We start from the raw sequence: 25,125 nt of genomic DNA, 5'->3' as shown, positions 1-25,125 counted from the left end.
TTTTTCCTCTCCGTGTACTTCTGAGAATGTCATTCATCCATGAATTTCAAAAATATTTGAGCTTCTGTTACTAGCCAGCCATTAAGTTGTGGAGAGACAAGAATGAAAAGCCAGACATCCCTTTAAGGATGCCCTTGTTATAGTCTCATACTGAACATGTTAGAAAAATATTTATCGGAGAGGAGAAACTGCGAGGTTGGTTTTAGATGCTGAATGGCTGTAGGGATTAAAGGTGGAGTTGTAGGTTAACAGAAGACATTTCTGAAAGGAATGACTCTTCTGTAATTAAAAAACACACAGTTACAAATAGCACTGTGGCAGAGACTGCCCGCTGATCACGAACTCCATCTCCTCTTCCTGGGCATGGAGCCAGACTGCATTTCCCAGCCTCCCTTGCAATTAGGTGTGGCTTTGTGGCCAAATTCTAGCCAATGGAGCAGACAGAGCAGAGAAGTGGGCCACTTCCAGGCCTGGCCCAGAAACCCTCAGGCACAGTTGTCTGTGCCCCTTCCCTCTCCTTGCTGACCAGTGACCTAGGAGGGCTCCTGCCACAGGATGGAGGGAGCATGGTGCCAGAGCTGCTGCTTGGAGGAGAGCTGGCTGCTCATCTTGCACACCTGTTTGGGACTTGCCAAGAGCAGGAAGGAACTTCATGGTGTTTGAGCCGTGATTGGTTTGTCCTGAGTCAGCTTCCCTAACTGGTCTCGGCATGATGCCTGGAGTGCTGGGCAGAGTCCGCGAGTTCAGTGAGGGTCTAAGGTTTTCAACTGGGTTTGATTTTGATCATTTATATGTCATGTAGTATGTACTGACCAGCGAGTTTTAACAATCAGTTTACATCAGGGTAAAATACATGAGAAAGTTTTTTCAGTGCATCGCTTCTAGTTATTACAAGTGGTTTGTTGCATTCAATGTGGTCTCTCTCTGTCTTTGATTTAATAAGCTCTGTGGGTCCTCAATTAGCTTTAAAGGGACTCTATGGAGACTTAAACATTCTTAGTCCTTATTTCAAAGAACTGTAAATACAGTTTTTATCATGCTACTTCTCTGTTCAAAAGCCTGTAATCCCTTCTTATTACATAGCATTTTGTTTCATTTATTCCAACATCCAAAGACTGTCTACACACATAAAGAACGTGGCTACATGTAACATCCTGAAAGGAGGCAAAAATGCGAAAACCAGCTCATGTCTCCAAAGACTTTGTGCTTGATACACAGGTAGTTACTAAGTTTCTGTACTGCTACCATCTGTCCCATGTTAGCCTTTAATAAGTCACATGTCATTTCTTCATTCCATTTTTTAAATCTTCACGTGAGGGGTGTGTGTGTGTGTGTTTGAGACAGAGAGAGAGAGAGGAAGTGGGAGAGAGAAAGAGGGAGAGAAACATCGATCGGTTGCTTCCTGTACACGTCCCACTGGGGATTGAACTTGCAACCTAGATATGTACCCTGACTGGGAATCGAACCTGCAACCTTTTTGGTGTGTGGGATGATGCTCCAACCAACTGAGCCAATCAGCCAGGGCTCTTCATTTCATATTTTTTTTTAGTATTGCTTCCAACTTGATAGTTTGAAGGCAGAGAATCTATATTATAGAGTGTCTGTATTTCTTTTTTTTTTTTTTTTTTTTTTTTTTTTTTTAAATTTTTTTTTTTTTTTTAATCTTCACGCAAGGAAATGGTTTATTTTTATTTTTTTTTTTATTTTTTAATCCTCACCCGAGGATATTTTCCATTTTTTGTACAGATAGAGTGGGAGGGAGAGAGAGGAAGGAGAGAGAGAGTGAAACATCGACGTGAAGGGACACATCGAGTGGCTGCCACCCACACGACCAACCAGGGCCGGGGACAAACTGCAACCGAAGTACGTGCCCTTAGCGGGAACTGAACCCGGGTCTCTCCGGACCGCAGGCCGTTTTTTTTTTTTTTTTTTTTTTTTTTTTTTTTTTTCAAATATATAAGACCTTTAATCAGAGAAACTTACACAGGCAAAGCAGCTGCTCCCAGTGGTGTCCAGTTGGGAATAAAGCCACATCCTCCTAGGACTGGGCCTCTTTTTTATAAGTGGTTAACAGTAAAAGCATATTGGGGAGGGGGGTGTGGAGATAAACCACAGAACTTATATGCATATAAGCATAACCAATGGACATAGACAACAATGCTGTGAGGGAGGGGGCGGGATCGGGAGGAGGGTGTTAATGAGGGAAAAGGGGAAACATCTGTAACAAAAATAAAAAATTTTTTAAAAAGCATATGATGAGCAGTCACGTAGATCACCAGAAAGAACAATGCATTTCCAAGTTAATAGATAACATCAGGCAGTTATCCACACTCTGTACATCTATTAACCTCCTTCACGGGCCTGATGTTTATCTTTGGTTGGTATTCCAGTTTTCTCAGTAATCAGCCAAACTTGAAGCTCCTGAGAGGCAAAAAGTCGCAGATGGTTAAACAGAATCCAGCATTTTCCTGGACACCTTACTGCTGGAGACACATTGCATCTCTGAGCTCCCTACACATGAGAGAGACATTTTCATTCCAAAAGGTGGAAATGAGAAAGAAGGGATGAGGTGTCCAAAGCAAGTTCAAATTCAAGCAAGGCAAACCTCGTGAGATCATATGGCTCATAAACAATGTTCTTTGGTTTGAAGCCCTGCCTTCCAGACCCACTGGTACAGTGGTCCTGTCTTCACAGCGGCAGTGGACAAGAGTCCTGCCCCAGGGATTGAACTGTTGGTACAGTAGAGTGTCTGTATTTCCCCTCTTGGCCAATTCTAGAGACACTGGACACTATAATAATTAACCATTCCTGTAGTTTATTTTAATGATCTTAATTGGATAGTCTGATATAGTTTTGTATTACAGTTTATGTTAACAGACAGAGTACTTATTTTATCTACTAGGAATTCATGGAATTGTGCGGTCGAGGAATGCTAGGACTGGAAGGATCCTTTTTATTTTATTTATTTACTATTACTGTGTTTTTAATAAGGGAAAGTTTATTTAGATATTTACAGAGGCAAAGAAGGGCCAGGAAGGGTCCTTTTTAGTTCGAATTCCTGATCTTCTAGATCCGTGGTTCTCAACCTCCCTAATACCGCGACCCTTTAACACAGGTCCTCATGTTGTATGTGGGCGTGTCTGCATGTGGGCGGACCCGTCTGGAGACGGATAGAGGAGCGGTGTCTGGGTTCCTAAGACCATCGGAAATATGTGTTTTCTGATCTCCAAAGGGGTCGCGACCCACAGGTTGAGAACCACTGTTCTAGATCATCTAGTTGCTGATACTCAAGGTGTGGCCCCAGTCCTGGTATGGACTTCACCTGGTGGCTTTAGAGGCACAGTGTAGGCCTCACTGCCCTATGGAGCCGATCCTGCCTCTTAACTAGGTCCCCACGTGACCCGCACGCACAGTGAGAATGGAGATGCACTGCTCAGAGTCAACCTTCCATTTCACTGGAGAAACCTTCCATTCCATTGGAGAAAACTGGGAAAGTTAGAGAGTTGCCTAGAGTCACACAGTGACTCATTTCAGTGGTTCCCATCCTTGGATACATCTTGGGTTCACTTGGGAACCTTTAAAAAATCCTGATGCCTGGGTCCCATCCCCACACATTCTGACTTAGTTGGTCAGGCTGGCAGCCTGGGCATGAGAATGTAAAAGTCTCCCGGGATGACTCCTGTGCAGTCCAGCCGAGGGCCATGCATCGGGTTAGTGAGAACCCAGGGTTCGTGATGCTCCACGCAGGGATGTGCAGCAGAAACAGTGCTTCCCCTCCCTGGTGTTGCACCCGGCACACTGCCCCATTTTCTTCCCTTCACACCATTCCGCCCCCTCTTGCAGCCACTGGCATGTACCCCACAAAGGTAGGACCTTTGTCCTGTTTACTCCTAAGACGGTGTCTGGCGTGCGTTAGGTGCTCTCTGGCACTTGAAAAGCAAATGGAAGGAGTTACTATGAGAGGCATGTGTTTTACAAGAGTTTACTCGGACAGCACCTGCGGGGCCTAACTCGGTCCGTGGGAGGGAGGCTCCTGCAGGACCAGACATCTGAGTTGGGAATTCAGAGGCAGCCAGGGAAGACGGCGGGAGGACTCGAATCCAGACCTCTGTGACACTGAGCATGTGCTTTTCACCCTCCACGCTCTTCTGTGGGAAGAGAGGTCAGTTGTTTGCCCAGACTTCTCAGCCAGGGGTGGTGGAACTGGGGTACAGAACTCAGCTCTTCAGACCCTCAGATCAGGGGCATTTCCGCTCGGTATCATAAACCGATCTCAGGGTCTAGTGAAAGGACCTAACTCAGAGTCTGGCCCCTGGCCACCTTGACTTAATACAAGGTGGCCATTTCTTATGTGAGTTTTTTTTGTTTGTTTTAGGCATATTTTGAGAATCTGGTTATTTTGAGGATAGAATGATATTTGATTTCAATCTCAACTTGTGTGACTGGTTAAATTAAACTATTAAGTCTATTTATTAGCTCTGCCAGAGAGGCTCATTTGGTTGAGGGTTGTCCCGTGCACTGAAAGGTTGCCAGTTCGATTCCCAGTCAGGGCATATTAACTGGGTTTTGGGTTTGATCTCTGGTCAGGGCACATATGGAAGGCAACTGATAGATAACCCCCAACCCCCCGAGCATGTCCGTGCGTGAGGACTTATGCCAGAGCTGTGGAGAGATCATGTATGGTTGGTTGTTGATGATATTTCTGTTATATGTTATTTTTGGTGTTTGATTCTTTTGATTTGCTATTTGGTATATTTTACCACTGATTTACCTGTCATCAAACTTTGAAGTAAGGTGTAAAAGGCCTTTTTTGGGAAGCTATTTATTACTGGGTCCCACTGAACATTAGCGATTCGTAAAACTTTTGATGTTAAGGCCATTCTTAAAATGTCTTGATAAGTGGCAAACTTATGCTATATTTTTGGTAATAGGAAGGCAGAAAATGTTAAGCCTTGAGTGTCAGACATTCTTTTTAACATCATAACACTGCAAGTTTCAGTTCAGAAGCCACATGACGACGAGATGTGCGTTAGTGTGGCTGGAAGGCCGTTGCGGGCGGCTCTCGCTGTGCTGAGTGAAGGCAGAGCACTGTGATTTCGTGCGCGTGGCCACGGGGAGAAACACGCGGAGTTCCCCACGCGGTGCAGCCATCCTGAGACCTGCCCGTCGTTCAGAGGGAGAGCCCCGGGCTAGGCGCTACTGCAGGGTGTTACTGCGATGCCGCCACAGGCTGCCAGTCAGCGGTCACCACTGTCGATGAAATCAAAGAGAAGGCCAAAATGTCCTGGAACAGGAACTTTCTAGAAAGGGAAAATAAGTAATTAGGAAGCTGATGCTTATCTTGGTAGCTAGGCGTCACATTTCGGAGGAGGACTTATTTATGAGGAAGTACTTGATTGCTGATAGAAGGAGGAAAATGAAAAATTCATGGAAGTCAACATTAGATTTCAGCTCTTTTTGGCACAAAAAATTCAGGCCATCTTCAGTTTGTTTTCGAACATGTTAACATTGTCGAAGGTGGTCCTTGTTGACCAAGTGACGTTCCATGTTGGTGCGGTGCTTTTGGGTGTCAAGTACGAGTGTGTGCTTGTCCCATTCCGCTGAGCTGGCAGGGAGGGCTGTCCTCGGCCTTAGTGGGGTGATACAGAGTTAGATTACTTTCCCAAGGACAAGCTAGTGAGTGAGAGGCCTGAGCTATTTATATTGTGAGTACAAAACGCTGAGGGGTTGTCAAACTTCTGAACAGTCCTTGGTTTTCTAAGTATGTAAGTTTGTGGTTTGTAATGCAGGGTGAATGATCTAAAAATTACTTTATACTGCAACCAAAAGAAGAGGATATTAGGACCAAAAATAATTGACTGGCAAGACACAGAAGATGTTTTTCCTTTTTTAAAGTTACCGTTGTGTAGGTGTTTGTGTGAAATCTTTAATTTTATCTACGTAAAGCAGCCTGAGAGCAGAGATCTGTTCTGCACCTTCTTCCTGACCCGCCCCCCCACCTGCCGTACTGTTAGGTGGCACTCCGTAAATTCTTATGAATGAGTTGGGTGTTGGGCTTACTCTTGGGACATGGTTAATAATGTCGTTGACTATGGACTGAAGTACAGAATGAATATGGCACTGGTTCTTAGTAAAAATGTGCTGTGTGCAGCATAGATGCTTCCTATGTAAACATTGTACAAGTCATATATGTTCCCAGCATATATCTTTTCCACACACGTAGATTTTAAATTTTGTAACACTCAAACCTACAGAAAAATTGTAGGTGTGGTGCAAATAGCTTTTCCCCCCCTTGAACTATGTGAGAGTAAGTTGCCAATATATTCCCCCCCGAAATTCTTTTATATTTTCTACAAACCAGAACATTCTTCTCCATAACCACAAAACAGTCATAAAATCAGGAAACGAACACAAGACATTTCAACCATCTCACCCTCAGATGCTATTGCCCCTTGTGCCAGTTGACCCACGGTAACCTCTGTAGGGAAAGGTCCAGCCCTATCCTGGGCCGCGCTCCGAGTCCTCTGCCTCTAACACAGCAGTCCTGTCCGCGACCTTGACGCTCTTGGAGAGCACAGGCCAGTCATTTTTAGACCGTCCCTCCTGTGGGGTTTGTCTGATGTTTCCTCATGATTAGATCCAGGTTGCGTATCTTTGGCAGGAAGACCACAGAAGAGCCAGTGTATATCTTTTTCAAAGATTAGTTTTACATTTTATTTTCTGTTTCCTTAGAGCGTTTCCCAAAGTGTATTCTGCGGAACTAGCACCTACTGTGTTCTCAACACCGTGCCACCTCTAGAAGGTAGGATTCGAAAGCTTTTGACTTACAGGAAGGGGTGGGCTTGGCAGTGAGTCTTTCCATCATTGTAGTGCAGGAAATAGCCTGTGGCCAGGATTTAGAAGACCTGAGTTCTGCCTTTAACTTGCTGTGTGATCTTAGATGAGTTACTTAATCCTTCTGGGGGTAGCAAAATAATATAATAACCCCCTCGTAATGTTTCTTTGAGGATTAAAAAAGGCAAAGGGTGTAACCACATGGGAAATTCAAAGCACTCTGCACATGTTAGATACCAAAACAATGATTCTGTAATTCTAGTGTCAAATTCCAGGTGACTTAGAGTGGGAGTCGTGTGGGAAAAGCCACAGGTCATGTTTGAATTCCATTTGAGCCACTTACTAGCTGTGGATCTTGGGCAGGTTAATCTGAACCTCTAGCTCTTCATCTGTAAAATGGGGTAATTATGCCCTGATGGGTTCCTGTGAGGATTAAAGGAGAGAGTGCCATGTAAACTCCGTTCCGGATACCTGATACGGGGTCCCACAGATGTCACTCCCTTAGGAATAGTAGAAAATACTCTACATGATCACATGTAGCTCAGATTGACATTGCATGGAATGAAGCCAGAGAAGATGCCTCCAAACACAAATCGAAGAGGTCTATTGCAAAGCTCCTATGCCCACACTTCATCTGACCCCCCCACCCACATATTTTTAGATTGAGATGTAAATGCAGATAAATAGAAGTTCGTTGAACTTGGGTTATGAATTGACCTAAACCTGTGCCAGAGATGTGATAATCTGGTTGACAGAAAAAAGGGTAAATCTGGGGCACCTAAAAATAGAAAGGGTAATATTTGATGATCACACTGTAAGAAGAGGAAAGAGGTTGTTAAATAGCAAAATCAGTTACGTTTTTCTATTAAAAAACTTATTTTTATTTTTTTAAACCTTTAAATGTCTTTTGAATAACTACAACTGATTTAATTCATTTTGGAGACTCTCTTTGGAAAAGAATAAAGAGAAATCCTACCAATGCTGGCACATAGTTGGTGCTTAATTAGTAGATATTTTGGATTACTAGTGACTTGAAGGTCTTATGTTAGTAATGGCCATATTTGCTTCTGTGAGCACTGTGCTGATTTGAACAGAACAATATGTGGTATGTTTCCCTGAATCAGTTCCTATCCTACTAATTAACTCTAAGCACATAACAATTAGAGCTAACCAGAAAATTGTAGAGCTTCCTTTTAATGTTACTACTCCAAGTTGTTGATCAGATATATTCCTGATAAGATCGAGCAGTTTGATACACTGTTATATACTGACTTATTTTGAGCAGTTTGGTCTAGAGGTTGAAAGATTAATCGTAATCAACTTGATTGAATAATAGTGTTTGTAATTATTCACAGAACCAAAATTATTTAATTTTTATTAATTATGAATCAAAATAAAACGGATGCATCATTTCCAGGTTAGAGTTGATATAGTTATAATTTACCTTGCAGAAGTCAACAGTGTGTTCCAAGGAAAAGGTCAAATGTATTTCTTTGGATTTACGTAAAGGATTTGGCAGTGTGAATCTCAATTTTTAGAAATAACACATGAAAACAAGATTTCTGCTTTTTGCCTGATTAAGTAAATGAGCATTTTTGTATATTTTAGAAAGTTTTAGTTAAATTATACTGTGTCTCTGAAATTATTATTTGGAAAATATTTGAAGGTTGACTAGAAAAGATGGGTTGTTCTCTAGAATTAGAGCTGTCAGCCAAGCACATCATCTGTCAATTTCAGGAGCTTCACTCGTTACTGTTATTGTGAAGGAGGTTAGAAAATAATTTCCTGAAGTCACACATCACACATAGATACAGTGCGAGCCGGGGTAATGAAGGTTTTACTGGATTTGGTTGGCACTCCCATTTCGCGGTGTCAGAGCTGAACTGCCTGCACCCAACGCTGAGATGCAGTTGGAACCAGTGCACGCTCCACAGTAACTGTTAACTCAAGGTGCCGGTGCTGAGTCAGGGATGGGAACTGCGCCTGTAATTATCTAATTATTATATCATGGATGGTTATTCCAAAACGATGGAAAAGCAGCTCTTAATTTAAAACCCAGTTTCATACAGTATAGCCACGTGAGCAGTTCTTTTCTAGTGGAAAAGCAAAGTTACCTTTTATCACACTTCTAACTGGAAAAACTGAAATTTGAAAGTAAGAGTTTTAACATTTTGCCTATTTGAGTTCCTAATATTTTTTTCCCCAGTATTAAAATTGCTGTCTTCATAATGCACAGTGGGAAATTTACCTATTGTTATGTTTCTTAAAAACATCTAATTTATATTCAGCATGAACCTAAAATTCTGGAAATAGCACAGTTTAAAACTGATTAAGGGGAACTCATCGGCCTGTCATACTTCCATCCCTTTAGAGCCCGTGGCTGACATCTGCGGAAGCGCTATATTTAGCAGCTCGATTGAGACTGCTTACACAGGCTCCCTCCTTTCCTCCCGAGCCTTCGGCCCGCTCTCCCCTGCTGCCGACCACAGTGGGGTCAGAGTGCATGGCCGGCCGGGGGCTCTTCTACAGTGGTTCCTTGTGCTGTTGAGAAGGGCGCTCCCCCCCACCCCTCTCTCACTCCCCCCCACATACACACACACACGAACAGACACACCTGTACATAGATACACGTTAATATGTCACGGGGACCTCAGGCTAAAAGGACAGATTACTGACATCAGGTTGTAATCATAAACATAGAAATAGAGGCTGAAGTTTAATATTCTGTTAACCGTTGTTCAAAATTATATTTTAAGTAGTTTTCTCAACGATACGGCTAGACACACAATTCAGGGTATGCCATTGATTGAGTACTTGGCATAGCACTGTTCATAAAAGGCACCTGTAAATGGTACATATTTGAATTGAGTGTAGCTTTTAGAATTTCTCCTCTACTTTCAGAATTAGGAAGTTTTCAAAAATAAGAATAAAACCAGTTTAGGGGCAGAGAGGAGGGAAGGGAGGTGAGTGCTCATGGGATTCGGTCTTCTGTGCTTTCGAGTTTGATGGCCGTGGGCCCTCCCCCCGGGATGGAGCGCAGGGAGCATGCATCAGCACAGGAGATCACAAGGGTTTTTAAATAGAACTTTCTATGAACTTTCTCTTAGGTGAACACTCTTTTGGTTCTATAGCAAGATTTAAAAAAAAGTTTCATTTTATTTTGCTATTAAATTAAAATTTTGGATTCTTAAAAGCAGTCAGTTTTGAAGTTTTTCAGCTTTTTATACTGCTTATAGAAATAGAAGATGGGCATTATAATTCAATTGGTTGTGTAGTTTATGGACCAAAAAAGATTTAGTACGCTAAAACTCTCCTAAGTTCCTTCCTATAAAATATTTCCATATGATGTAGTAAATTCTTTTAGACTTTATTTCTATGCCCAATATTTTCCTGTTAAGATCTTTTCCTTGAGAAGAAATGTGTAAATCAGATGAAAAATGCTTGTAGAGGATTTTATTGTGACTGTAGAAAATACTTTTTATTCTTTTATGTTCAAAAACTAGACTGTGCTAAGTAAGCAACATTATAGTAAATGACTGGGAAAATAATGTTGTTGTATTTCACTTTTAACATTATTAACTAATAACTGTGTGCCTGTATAAGGCTGTTTAATTGTTAGATATGTAAGGTCATTGAAAGACAATCAATTCTATAGGGTTTATGCCTGGAAGAGAATTCTAATTCTCCTTGACTTAGAAAAACTGAACATATTAAGTAACTTACCCAAGGTCACACAATTAGAAAGTAGCAGAACTGGGCCCGAATGCTGGACTTTTGACTTGGAGTTCAGTGTTTTTATTGTATCTTGTTAATATCAGAAGAAGCTATTTCAACTGTGACTTTCTGGAGCAGATCCAGTGTTTAGTATTTAATGCATTGCTCCCTAGTACCTGGTTATGCACTGCACCCTTTGGATATTGGGGCTTCCATTTAGCATTAAAAAAAATTGGAGTGGGTAATTTGAAACTTGGAACCAAATGTGCCAAAACTGGCAAGAAATTTTGAGCCAGGCAAAGGGACTTTGTTACAGGAATGAAATAGGAAATGTTGTGCAATTAAATAAATGAAATAATACATAAAGGAAATGATCTCTTCTAGAAAGTATCAGGGAGACCGATGATCAGGTAGTGAGACCTGCCATCTAGTCTTTTTCTCTAATTTATAAGAGTTATATTTTGGTGAAATGTATTTTTTATTTTTATTTTTTTATCCTCACCCGAGGACATTTTTCGATATTTTGTTCACATAGAGTGAGAGGGAGAGAGAGAGAGAGAGAGAGAAACATCGACGTGAGAGCGACACATCGAGTGGTTGCCACCCACACAACCCAACCAGGGCTGGGGACAAACTGCAACCAAGGTACGTGCCCTTAGCGGGAACCGAACCCGGGTCTCTCCGGACCGCAGGCCAACGCTCCAACCGCTGAGCCAAACCGGCCAGGGCTGTGAAATGTATTGATGATGTAGATATGTGTATGTAAATTGAATTCATTAAAATGGTATATTTTTACGTTTAGGCTAGAAAGGCCAGCCTCGGAATTACCTAGCTAACTGCAGGTTTGAATTCCTTCTATCTGTAAGATTTGTAGTTTGCTTTTGAAAGGATAAGTCCCATTTGTATTCTCGGGTATGAAGTAGTAGTAGTTTATGAATCAAGTAGTTCTATTTTATTAGAATTCTTCTTCCCTAAAAAAAAAAACTTAAAACTTTTCAAATGGTTAATAGAAGATTTCTGGATTTTCTTAAAACTTTTCAAATGGTTAATAGAAGATTTCTGGATTTTGTGAGGTTAAAGCATTTTGCAATTTTGATGGATTTCATGGAAACCTGGTGCAAGAACCTTTAAAAGTAACGTTCTGGTCATGGGCAGCTGCAGGGTGGTCCCTGTTCACTGGCTTGTCGGGGACCAGATCCCTGCTGCTCTGACAAGCCTGTAAATGAGTCCTGTTCAACCAGAGGAGTGATGCTCCTGGGCTCAGGGACTGCCCCGAGCTGCTGCTCCTGACTTTGCAGTATACTTCACAGGAGGTCTTCTCTCTTCTTTTCTCTGAATTTATTGTTTTCTTCTTTGTAGATGATCATGGGAACAGCAATAGTAGTCATGTAAAAATCTTTTTACCGAAAAAGCTGCTTGAATGTCTGCCGAAATGTTCAAGTTTACCCAAAGAGAGGCACCGTTGGAACACTAATGAGGTAGATAAATTTCTATTTTTAGGGGTATAATTTCTTGAAGGGCAAACTTCTTAGGTCATTTTGTGTAGTACTACTTTATGTTAGCTTTAAGCTTGAAATATTGAAGTAGGAAATTATAAATGAGAAGAATATTTAAGCTGGATTTGACAGAAACCAATATGTTTCTTGAACTATTTCTGATCTGCTTGTCTTGCTTTAAAAACTATAAACTGTGCACGCTGACTGACACACTAAGGTCGCATGGGTTCCTCGAGCTGTGTTTTCTGCATTCTGGCGTCTTGCATTTAGGGTTAACTCTGCCTGCATCTCCACTGAACGTCCGTGCTCATGTTCTCACGAGTTAGTCCAGATACAGCCCAGTGCGCATGGGGTGTGCAGCGCCTTGACGCCGCGAAGTGCTGTGGAGTTGGTACGGGCAGGCTTCCTGCTGGCGAAACAGCTCTTCGTCCTCTGATGGAGAGTTTGCACGCTTTATCTAACGATAGGAATTCTTACGAAGAGTGAAGGGGTTTGCTAGACTATGTGCAGGGTGGGGCGAAGGTAGGCTTACAGTTCATATGGAAAATAATACAGTAATTAATAAATAATAATACAGGAATAAACTCTGTTTTGTGTACTCACAACTGTAAACCTCCTTTTGCCCTACCCTGTAATTGGCATCCATTTAGAAGTTTGATGAATTAGAATGAATAAAAGTTTATCTTCTTGGGTGATGTTTCTTTTTTTGGTAAATCTTAATCTGGGAGTTGTACTACTAGGGGTGGATTGCTTTGTCCTCTTTCTTAGTTTGGAAGCTGAATATTTGAATTCAGGGTGATGCCCATTTAGTGTGGTGATGAGAATTGGGTATGTGTTCATAACTTGGGGAATTAGAGTCCTTTCCTTCAAACGGCAGGAGTTCCTGGTTTCTCAGAGTTGGTTATTCTCAATTCGTGTTGCTGGCATGGACTTCCAAGTTCAGTTAAGTAGAACACCCCGCCCTGTATTGAGCATGCAGTTTGTCGGGACACAAGAAGAAAACAGTGCTGCCTGTTCACTCTTAGTTTTTAAAGATTATTTTGCTCTAACTTACTGATTTAGAATGCTTTTGTTTTGAGTTGTAAGAGCTTATATGGATGAAAGGTTCTTATCCCAGTTTACAGTGTTAAATACTCACTAGAACCTCGTAGCTATGATTTTAAATTTCTTTTAAGATATGTATATTTTGATTATTTGAATAAATTATATTTCCCCTTCAGACAGAATACTTTTGCTTTGACAAACATTAGCTAGTTTAGAGGCCTGTTGTTTCATATGGTCATTTATTAATTATTTTAAACACTTAAGACATGAAAGCAAAGTAAATATGCTGGAAATTAGTCTTAATCATAGATTATTACTCTGTCAGCAGAACAGTTTAATTTGGAAGCCATTCATGAATTATTTAAAAATTCAGTATGTTTCTGTGTATTCCCTGAAACATGGGTTGGATACCATATTGTTGTATATTAGTTTCAGTTTATTTCTAACTGCATCAAAACACATAATAGATAAGTATTTTTCAATTTTATATGAAGTTGATAATTTATTTTAATTATGATTTGAAATTATATTTAAAACTAGCTATTGCTTAATTAAAATCATTGGTCTTAAGAATCTTATAAAGCTGGAGGTAAACAGTGTTAGAAATTTAGTCGGTAGATTATTTAGATCATTGATTTCCAAAGTGTTTTGAAACTTTGGAGCATAACCCTTCAACAGAGTTCACATTTTTATTATCTCTAGATTATTTACATGTTTTAATATTTTAGGTATATTATAAAACACCCAATAAAGAATATTTATAGAGGACAAGATTAACAGGAAAATTAGTTCTTTATTTGGTCCCAGGATCCGAGTACATACAGCTCTCTGGAAACTGCTGGTTTAGGTCACATGTTGCTAACGTCCGAGTGCAAAGAGAGGAACTGCTTCCCTGTCTGTGATGGTGAAATGTAAAGCTGGGGTCTGAGAGATGTGAGTTGTTGGGGCAGGGGTGAGGAGAGCGGTCCTGAGGGCAGGTGCAGGCCACCGAAGGCGGCTCAGGTAGCAGCAGCCAGGGAGAACACCCTCCCCTGGTGGTCCGGCATCATACACAGTTATTACAATATTATGGACTATGTGCCCTGTGCTGTACTTGACATCCCCGTGACTATTTGTAACTGCCAATTCCTACTTCTTAATCCCTTCCCTTTCTCACCCAGTCCTCCAAGCCCCCTACGATTCTTTTTTTTTTTTTTTTAAACTGGCTTGGATAATAGGAGGAATAGATTGTAGTGTTACTTCTTTGCCCTGGCTGGGCATTGTCATTTCCCATGCCCTCCAGCCTGCCACTACAACCTGAAGGAGACGCACGTCAGTGTGCTTGTCTCTCCCTGGGCTTGGTGGTCCTACGGAGGCAAGAGTCCCTTTAGACAGAGTTGCCCAGGAAGTCCCTTGAATGCTCCTGGAGTAAAATGTGGCCATCCTGCCGTCACCAGGGGCCTTGGGTTGGAGCAGATTGCTGTGTTTTGGTGGAGGGCCACTTGAAGTGGTCAGCTTGTGTTTAGGAGCTGTGTTTCTTCAGATCTGCTCATCAGGACCAGGCCCTGTCACTGCAGAGACGTGCAGGAACCACGGCCGTTCGTTTCCCTCTGGACCTCTGCACAGCACCTTCCCCTGTGGACTGGCCTGAGTTGCTGGGACGAGATGTTGGCTGTCATCTTTCTTGTCTCCCATGCTCTCCCCTGACTCTGCGGGGTGTGTACATTGAGTTCCTGGGTGTAATGTGACTCGTCTGTAGAAATTTGGAGAAGTTCTTTTACTAGAACTGTGATATAATGTTTGTGATTATTGGAGAAATGTGCTGTGCTAGTTGAGAAAGGGAGAGTGAGATTGTGCCCATTCAGATGCTGCCAGGTATGGAGCCCTGTTCTTTGCCAGTGGCTTAGTACTGGATATAATTATTTCCAAGCCTTCTAACACTATTACAAGATGCATAATAATTCTTTTGACAGATGAGGGACTGTTGATAAAAAGTGGTTAAATAATTTGATGAAGATAGTGCATTGCATAAGGCCTCTCTTGGTCTGACCTTTATTGCTTTTAATTTTTAGGAACATTCGTTCTATTGTGGGTTGTCTGGGCTTTTAATCAAAGACCTGTAACTCTTAACCATATTAGTATACTTGGCAAAACCATTCTGTGAGTTATTTTGGATGAAAAAGAGTTAATAGAAGATTGGTGTTGTGGGTTAATATGCCAGTATTTGGTGAAGCTGAAAGTCACTGAAAAGGAAGACTATTAGAGGATAAGAGAGATCTTAGGGCCTCGTTAAGCTACTTTTAACCTTTCTAATTCATTGGAGTAGGTAAAATCTCCTTCCCTTCTTGAGTGCTATTTGCAATTGCAAAATAAATGTCTCTAAAAACAAATGAATTTTAGATTACACGTTCTCCATCCCACACACCCTTCCCCCAGGTTCTGACGATGATAAAGGAAATGAGGCTGATGACAACAATAATCATGGCAGCTAACATTTCTAGAACATCTGTTGTGTGCTAGGCACTAGGGGGTCCTTGACACGAACAGTCCCAGTCCCGTATACTCCTTGAATGAATCCTGTGAAGTAGGTCATACAAGAGAGATTTGGGTGGTGGACTTGGGGTTCAGTTCTGTCCCACAGAGTGGTAACTTCAAATGGGTTTTGCCAAGATCTGGCAGCTGTTGAGTGACTTGTGATCCTTTGTTTTCTAGAATTATTTGGCTTCTTTATTTATTTGCATTTTAAAGTATTATACATAAACCTAATGTATTTTTGTGTGAAGACTTTTTTAAAAAAGGACAAACACTATTTCTTTTGCAAATCGTTTAGATTTCTTAATGAATATTAATATGTGGCCTCTGGATAATGAAGAAAATATATTATAAGTAGAAATTTTGTACCTCTGGGTAACTGGAGGGTTAGGCTTGATTTTTATATCCAGGGCAGGAGAGAGAGAATGTATTAAGCATAGAGCACATTTGTCAAAGAACCAACTCCTGTTTCATAATCATTTTGGCATTCACATTTTTATTAGGTGAACTGTTACAAGGTCTCTGTGTTTTAAGTTAATATTTTTGAGGCCCAGGGCCAGATATAACCATGCTAATACAGCTTTCTGCCTGCACAGATGGCTGCTTCACAACCACACTGCCGGCTTCATGCGTGGTGTCGGCCGAACCTTTGTTTAGTCCTTGATTGGCTGTTTAACTGAAAATACACTCCTGCGTTCCGCAGTCGCCAGGGCCGCCTTCTTCCGAAGGCAGCCACCTAATGGAGCGCCAAGGACCTTGTATCACGACAATGTGCTCCTTCAATCGGCTCAGGTCACTTTTGTGTGCTACTAGTTTAAACTGTTAATGCTCTCTTTTTTCTTTGGGTAATTCTCACCCGAGGACATTTTTCCCATTGATTTTTAGAGAGAGTGGGAGGGAGGGAAGAGGAGAGAGAGAGACAGGGAGAGAAACATTGATGTGAGAGGACATGTTGATTCATTGCCTCCTGCATGTGTCCCGACTGGGCTGGGGATTGTGGCCAGGGTTAAATACATTAAAAAAAAATGTTCTTACTGATTTTTTAGAGAGGAGGGAGAGAGAGATAGGAACATCGATGTGAGAGAGATACGTTGATCAGCTGCCTCCTGCATGCCCCCTATTGGTAATTGAGCCCAAAACCCAGGCATGTGCCCCAACTGGGAATCAAACCGGAACCTCAGTCCATGGGACGATGCCCCATCCACTGAGCCATGCTGACCGGGCTAAGTGCATTTTTTAATGGTAAAAATGTCTGTAGAGAGCAGCACAGTTATAGACCGATACATTTGAAGACATACCATGAACCCAAAGAAGAAAAACCCACTGAGTATAATGTTTTTTATGGGGAGAAAAATTACCCTTAAAATTCTGAATACCCCCCCTGTCCAACTTTTTATATTTAGGTAAGAAAAATGAACTTTAAGACCATGAGAATTATTAAATTATATTTTATTTCAGTTATTTTAACAACAAGAAGCCACCTTACTTTAAAAATTCCGTTAATCACTTTTTTTTGTGTAGGCATATATTTTTGAATGTTTTTACATTTTTATCTTTTCTCTTTGTATAACTTGTAAATCATAGATTTAGGGATGTGATTTTGTTAATGAGTGGTTTTGCTAGTGTATTTATATGTTATCTTTTGCAAATATAGATCCACCTTTTTCGGGATCATTTAGCTGACAAGCACCTAATACTCAGATTGGAAAGGTGGGGGCGCTGTTTCAGCTTCGATGACTTGGGAAGTGTTGGCCCTGAGAGAGCTTCGTTTTATTTCAGTGTGGCAGTGCGACCCTCTGGCCGTCCCAGGTCATCTAGTGTGGCAGGGCCGACCCCCTGACCGTCCAGGTCATCTAGTGTGGCAGTGCCGACCCTCTGACCGTCCCAGGTCATCTAGTGTGGCAGTGCCGACCCTCTGACCGTCCCAGGTCATCTAGTGTGGCAGTGCCGACCCTCTGACCGTCCCAGGTCATCTCAGTGTGGCAGTGCCGACCCTTTGAGCGGTCCCAGGTCATTCTCTACGTCTAGGCAGCACTTCTCTGGTTAAGCTGCAAGTAGGAGATGCAGACAGGAGCACAGAGAGCCCAGTTTTAAAAGCAGCACCATTTGATTTTTGAATATGGTGCCAAATTTCAAGTTAAACATGATGACTCTGTAGCAGTTGGGTTAACTACGATTCCTCTCTGTAGCTTAGTATGAAGGGAGATAATGGATCCCCAGATCCGAGTGAGCATGTGCCTATTTGTCAGCGTGTGTCAGTCGAGCGTGGTAGTGGCAGAGGTAGATTGGCTGTATTGCAGTGCGGGAGGCAGGATGTCCTTCCACATCAGTGAGGCTGACAGGTGAGGAGGGACTGGTACCGGCAGCAAATCTTACCTGCAGAGAATAGTCATGTTCTTTAAATTGGAATAAGATGCTGAAGCACTTTTTCTTTAAAGGAAGAACATTCCGCTCTGGCCAGTTTGGCTCCACGTTTAGAGCGTCGGCCCGCAGACCAGAGAGGCCCGGGTTCGGTTCCCACTAAGGGCATGTACCTTGGTTGCAGTTTGTCCCCGACCCCGGTTGGGGTAGTGTGGGTGGCAGCCAGTTGATGTGTCTTCTCTCACATTGATGTTTCTCTTTCTCTCTTCCCCCCTCTCTTCCTCCTGCTCTGTCTGAAAATAAATGCAAAAGTGTCCTCGGGTGAGGATAAAAAATAAAATAAAGGAAGAACATTCCTCTGGACCCACCTCCATTTTGACCTAACTCTGTTGATTATAACATTGCTTCAAAATGCAGCCCTTAGAACACTACTTGGCCCATAGTCAGTGTTCAGTAAATATTTGTTGAATGGATGAAATACATAAAAACACAGAAACTCAATATAAATTCTTGGAGTTCTTCTATAAAGATAAAACTCAAATAGATGTGTGTGTTACATGAAATCACAAAACTAATAAAATGTGTATAAACATTAATTAAATCAGTGATAATGATTTGCCAAAACTAAATTGTGTCTTGCAACATGAATATAATCTGCCTGTTCTCAGGTAGGCTCTTTTGGATTGGGCCTGGGGCCTGCGTGTGCCCTGCAGTTACCCCACCCCTGTTCCCCTTGGAGCTATTCAGAAGCCCGCTGTGCTCAGCGAACATTCTGGGCGGCCGTTAGGCGTCCGCACAGATACATCATTTAGTCTTAAGTTCACTTCTGATTCTTGTCTTTAGTCCAAGAACAACTTCAGCGACCCTACTGGGCACCCAGGCATTTGTAATCACAAATCAAACTTGAGCAATGACTTCGTGTGTTAGAATATATTTGTCATAGGTATTACTTGTTCAGATTATAAATTAAATTAAGTTGCGGAATTCAAACTTTCTTAGTGAACCCAAAGGTCATTGATATCTTGGGATAGATACAGAGCTGGTAGCAGAAACGGGTGGTCTTGGCTTTGCCACCCATCAGCTGAGTGTTAGGTAAGACACCTGCCTACCCCCTTTCGAGTCTCTGGCGATTGTGCTAGATCTTTCAAGATTTGCCTTCAGCCCAGTTCTGCAGGTTTCTGAGTTGTTTGGAGTGCAGGCAGGTTTCAGTCTAGCTTGGGAGTTGATTTATTTTGATTGTGTGTGTGTGTGTGTGTGTGTATCCTCACCCGAGGACATTTTTCCATTTTTTGTTCAGATAGAGTGGGAGGGGGAGAGAGGAGGAGAGAGAGAGAGAAACATCGACGTGAAAGGGACACATCGAGTGGCTGCCACCTGTACGACCCAACCAGGGCTGGGGACAAACTGCAACCGAGGTCTGTGCCCTTAGACTGCAGGCCGATGCTCTAACCACTGAGCCAAACTGGCCAGGGCTTTATTTTGATTTTTAAAGTGTACAATCCAGTGGTCTTGAGTACATACACAAAGTTGTACAACCACCACCACCACCACCGCCCAATTCCACAACATTCCCATCACCCAGCACCGAGGGTTTCTGTCCCTCTGACTTGGTGGAGTTGGCACGCTCAGTGGGCAGGCAGCCTCTTTTCTGGGGCTGCAGTTCTTTGGTGTCTTCTCCAGGCTTTTATCTCTCTCTAGTGCTGGAGTTGAAATGTGAACAGTGTCCTTTTGCCCAGGTCTTAACACATATGCTGTTTCCTGAGAGTGTTTATTAAAAATGTTACAGTGCAAGAGGATTCACTTTGGGCCCAGCTTTCCTAAGTTTGATGAAGAGGGCTGTGCTCTGTGCGGACTGTCCGCGGGCTACCTAGGGATACGGTGTCCCGCTCTCTTCAGTGGCTGTGGGGGACTTGGTGGTGGCGACTTTCCCTGAGGAGGAGATGAGTCCTGAAAGGTCAGCTGACACGGACAGAGGAGGAAACGTGGGAAGGCTGGCCTTCCTGAGCTTAGTGGTTTTCAAGCTGAGCTGGCGTCGGATCACTTGGATGGCCTGTTCCAACACGGATTGCGGGGCTCCACCCCCAGAGTTGCTTCCCCCATAGGTCTGGGGTGAAGCCTGTGAATGTGCATTTCTGCCATGTTCCAGTGAGACCACCTCTGGAAGAATCGATGCCTCGCTTGACTAGTCTCAGCTTTGCTACCACTCTTCAGTCGGGTGGAGTTTGGTATACTTTGGCTGCGTGGGTACAGCTGAGCTTTCTAGAGTCTTTTTCTCATGTCTCTTGTACCTAGAAGTTAGGAAATGCAGGGTTATTTTTTAGGTGTTTATCTGAAGTATTTGTTAATGTCTAGCTATCTAGGAAGCTCTTTCCAAGCATGGTGGCAGAGGTAGGGGTACGTGGAAGCGTATTCCAGTTTTTGTGATTTCTTTTTGAAGAGGTAACGTGAAGGACAGTCTTACTCGCTGTTCTTTCTACCTCAGTTTGGCCCAAATAGCTGAAAAGATCAGAACCCTAACCCTAAATCATCCTATCCACCTACTCACCGACCTGTTTACCCACCTTCCAGTCCTTTTAATACCACCTGCCAAGTGTTTCTAGTGATACATTCTGTTAGCTTGTAATTATGAAATTCTGTTGAAGATTAAAAAGAAGTTTCTAAAAACTAACCTAAGCTTCACAGTTTTCATGCGTTTCGAAAGCTGGGAAACAGAACGCAGAGCAGAGCAGAGCCTCCTGGATGGTTGGGAAGCCCGCTGGGGCGGGACTGCGCGCGAGGCGCGTGCAGGTGCTTGTTTTCTGCTCGGTCAGTGTCAGGGGTCCGTGTGCACCTTGGAAAGCAGTCCTTTATCAGATGTGTCTTTTGCAAATATTTTCTCCCAGTCTGTGGCTTGTCTTATTCTTTTGATATTGTCTTTCACAGGGCAGACATTTTAAATTTTAATTAAGTCCAGCTTACCAGTGGTTTCTTTCATGGATCATGCCTTTGGTGTTGTAACACTATACCCAAGGTCATCCAGTTTTTCGCCTACGTTATCTTCTAGGCGTTTCATAGCTTTTCATTTTACATTTAGATCTGTGATTTGTTTTGGGTTGATTTTTGTGAAGGATGTAAGGTCTGTGTCTAGATTTATTCTTTCCCACGTGGCTCTCCTATTCAGCTCTATTTTTTATTTAAAAAATGTTTTTCCTTTATTGAAGGTAGTATTAAAAGTGAGAGGGAGAGAGAAAGAGAGAGAGAGAAACATTGATGAGAGAGAACATCGATTGGTTGCCTTCTGCATGCCCCGCCCTGGGATTGGGCCCACAACCTGGCATATGTCCTGACCGGGAATCAAACCGGTGACACTCAACCACGGAGCCACCCAGCCGGATCAGCTCCATTTGTTGAAAAGACTTTGCTCCGTTGGGTTCCCTTTGCTCCTTTGCCCAGGACTGGTCGACTGTAATGTGTGGGTCTGTCCTGGGCTCTGTTCTGTTCCACTGACCTGTTTGCTCTCTCACCCATGGCTCGCTGTCTTGATTACTGCAGCTTTATAGGTAGCGTCAGTCCTCTGACTTTGTTCTTCTCGTTCAGTATTGAGTTGGCTATTTTGGGTCTTTTACCTCTTTTTTTTTTATCCTCACCTGAGGACATTTTTTTTAATATATATTTTGTTCAGATAGAATGGAAGCGGGAGAGAGAGAAACATCGACGTGAAAGGGGCACATTGAGTGGTCGCCACCCACACGACCCAACCAGGGCCGGGGACAAACTGCAACCAAGGTATGTGTCCTTAGCAGGAACTGAACCCGGGTCTCTCCAGACCGCAGGCCAATGCTCTTCACTGCTGAGCCAAACCGGCCAGGGCGGGTCTTTTACCTCTTCATGTAAACTTAGAATCAGTTTGTTGATACCAGCAAATAACTTGTTGGGATTTTGAGTGGGATTGTGCTTGGCAATGCTGAGTCTTCCTATTTAGAAACATGGAATATCTCTCTCCTTAATTCGTTCTTTGATTTTATTCATTAGTTTTGTAGTTTACCTCGTATAGATTGTGTACATATTTTGTTAGATTTATATCTGTTTCTTTTTTTGGGGGGTGCTAATGTAAATTGTATTGTGCTTTATTTTTATTTATTTACTTATTTATTTTTGAGTTAATCCTCACCCAAGGGTATTTTTCCTTTGTTTTAAGATGGAGTGGAAGGGACAGGGGTGGGAGAGAGAGAGAAACATTGATGTGAGAGACACAGTTTTATTGGTTGCCTCTCACTTGACCCTGACGCATCTACCCAAAAGTCAGCTGTTTCTTGCTGATGACAGGCTTTTGGGTGACTGGCCGTCTTTCTGTCTGTGCTGTGCTGTGTGAACTGGGGACAGGGGGCAGGGGTAGGGGCCTCTGTCTCCTAGGCTTTATGTTTCCACACGGCAAGGCTTCTCCCCAGAGGACACTCCTGGCTTCCTGCCTCCCCCTGCCTCCCACCGTAGACAGGAGTGACTGTCTGACTGCTGAGTCAGGATCGAGAGCCGAGTGTGCGTGCTGATCGCCTCCTTTGTGGCTTTGGGAACCTGCGTGCATGCTGGGAACACACATTTTGCCCCTCCCCTCCACATCACACATTCACCAGGGGTGTCCCACAGACTTGTTTGGAGCTACCAGTGACGACTGCTCAGCCAGGCTGCCTCACTCGGAGACACAGTACGAATGGCACACTGGAGGAGCAGACCCAGATGACATCTGCTGCTTGAGCTCTCTTGCATTCATTCAGCGATAGTCACTGGACACTGCTGTGTGCCAGGAACCCTTCTGAGTTCCCGGGGTCCATCAGTGAAGAGCCCACGAAGGTTCCTGTCCACCTAGACCTTACCGTCCAGTGGGGCAACCAGACAATACGCAGTAAGAGGACATGAATTACACAGTGTATTAGAAGATGATAAATGCTAATTCCCAAACACTTATGTGTCACTGTCCTCATTTATGAAATAAAAAATACATAATCATCACACAGCAGGTGCTCTGAATTGCTTGAGGAATGGATTGTTAAAAATTACTGGAAAATGCTTAAATATAAAAATTTTGATTAACAATAATTAAAGTATTTAACAAAATGATTCTTAAAACAATTCGAGTTAGGAAGTCTAAATTTTGTTCAGCAGTACAGATATAAAATAAAGACGTGGCAGCTACATTAACAGCTGCCTCCTGGGGTCAGGACGGGAGACGGCCGTGGCCGAGTTGAGAGAAAGACATGTCAGAAGAATGGGGAGTGACCACACTCTGACCTCCGTTTTAGAGGTCCTGCTTAATTTCAAGCTATTTTAATGTGTCCTTTCTCAGAAATGGGAAGTGAATAGCATCTTCCCTTTCTTTCAACTCTTTCTTAAAATTTAAAAGGTAAATATAGTTAAGTGTTTTTCCTTCTCCTTCTGAAAAACGGCCTTTGCAGCCTTTCTAAAGAAGAACCCAGCTTCCGAAGGGAGAGCCTTTGTTTCAGCCGGCTTCTCTGCACAGCTCCTGTCCCCTCCAAGGACACCTTGTCCTTGACCTTCTGTGTTCGGACTTTCGCCCTTCCCTGCAGTGCTGCCCACACTGACCTCTTTAAGAGGGAACTACTTCAGTCATGAGCCACACAAACAGTGATGGTCTCTCTTTTTCGAATAGCTTGGCCTTCTGAAAAACTCCTGGGACTGATAGCAATTGTACGTGGTTAATATAGCAAAGTCGATTGCTTTCCTGTATACCAGTAATAAACAAGTGGAATTTGAATTTTAAAACACAATGCTATTGCCCTGGCTGGTTTGGCTCAGCGGTTATAGCGTTGGCCTGCGGGCCAAATGGTTTTGGGTTTGATTCCCGGTCAAGGGCATGTACTTGGGTTGCAGGTTAGATCCCTGACTGTGGGAGGCAACCAGTGCATGTCTCTCTCTCTCTCTCTCTCTCTCTCGCTTGCTTTCTTGCTCTCTCCCTCCTTTCCACTCTATCAAAAAATCAATGGAAAAATATCTGGGTGAGGATTAACAAAATAAATAAATAAAAAACAAAAACAATACTATTGCCTTGGGCGATTTTGCTCAGTAGTCGGCCCACAAACCTCAGGGTTGAGGGTTTGATTCCTGGTCCAGGGCATGTGCCTGGGTCGTAGGTTCGATCCTCTTTTTTGATCCCTATTTTTCTGAGTCGATGAAGTCATATATTTTATTTATTTGTTAACTGTACATGCACATTTGTAACCTGGCTATTCTCTTAATGTCTTGTATGCATCTTAGCCTTTTTCAGACAGTGATCCTTTACTGTCATGTTTCTTGACTGCACGTGGTATTCCTTTGAAGTTCATGCCGTCACTTGTGTATTCAGCAGTAGTTTTGAGGGCCTGAAATGTGCCAAGCACTGGTTGAGGATGGTAAGGATACCAGACAGAAGGTTCTTGTTCTTGTGGAGCTTATAGTTTAGAAGGAAGGATGGGACATACATAAATTAGTAGGTAAGAATTTCAGAGAATACTAAGAAGAAAATGGAACAGGATCTGAGGTTTGAGTGCTTTAGGTGGGTTGACTAAGGAAGGCCGTTCTTAGGAAGTGACATTTGAGCTGAGATCTGAATGATAAGAGAGGGCTAGCCACTTGAAGATCTGGGGGAAGAATATTTTATACAGGGATAGCAAGTGCAAAGGCCCCGAGGCAGTAATATATTTGGTTTGAGGAATAATACATAAGATTGTGGCTGGAGCAGAGTGAACATCTGGAAAATGAGCCAAGCAAGGTAGGTGGGGACTAGATCTTGAAATTGAAGTTCCTTGTAGGCAGAAAGACTTGGAATTTTATTTTAAGAGTAATAGGAAGTCACCGGAAGATGAGCTATCAGGAAGTGAGTGACATAGTATGGGTTTTAAAGAATTTAAAGCCTGTCTCTGGCTGCTCTCTGGCTCATAGGGAAAGCAGGGAGACCAGTTAGGAGGCTGTTGCAGTACTTGATGATCTTGGTAAGAGGTCATGGAAGCACATGTAACATCCATGTTAGGATGTGAATACCTTTGTGGGGCCCACTGTTCTGCCTACCACAGAGAGAACAGTCATAGGTCACGGAGAAGTCAAGGACAGTGAGGATGTAGAAGTCACCATTGGGTCGGGCACCTGGAGGCTCTTAGTGACCCTGATGAGTGGTTTCTGTGGGCTGCTGGGTGCA

General features: G+C 42.8%; 1 protein-coding gene across 4 annotated transcripts in view; it reads left to right on the top strand.

Moving 5' to 3' along the window:
* Positions 1–25,125, top strand: part of CAMTA1 (calmodulin binding transcription activator 1) — a 797,376-nt gene that overhangs the window by 25,689 nt on the left and 746,562 nt on the right. For all 4 annotated transcript variants that reach the window (XM_036255211.1, XM_036255212.1, XM_036255210.1 and 1 more), the window contains exons 2-3: positions 6,733–6,802; positions 11,908–12,026. In XM_036255211.1, coding sequence (XP_036111104.1) covers positions 6,733–6,802; positions 11,908–12,026 — 189 coding nt within the window. The remainder of the gene's footprint in view (positions 1–6,732; positions 6,803–11,907; positions 12,027–25,125) is intronic.

This window comes from Molossus molossus, unplaced genomic scaffold (genome assembly GCF_014108415.1).
Source record: "Molossus molossus isolate mMolMol1 unplaced genomic scaffold, mMolMol1.p scaffold_m16_p_12, whole genome shotgun sequence".
In the NCBI taxonomy this organism is placed as follows: domain Eukaryota; kingdom Metazoa; phylum Chordata; class Mammalia; order Chiroptera; family Molossidae; genus Molossus; species Molossus molossus.
This window is presented reverse-complemented; position numbering and strand designations above follow the sequence as displayed.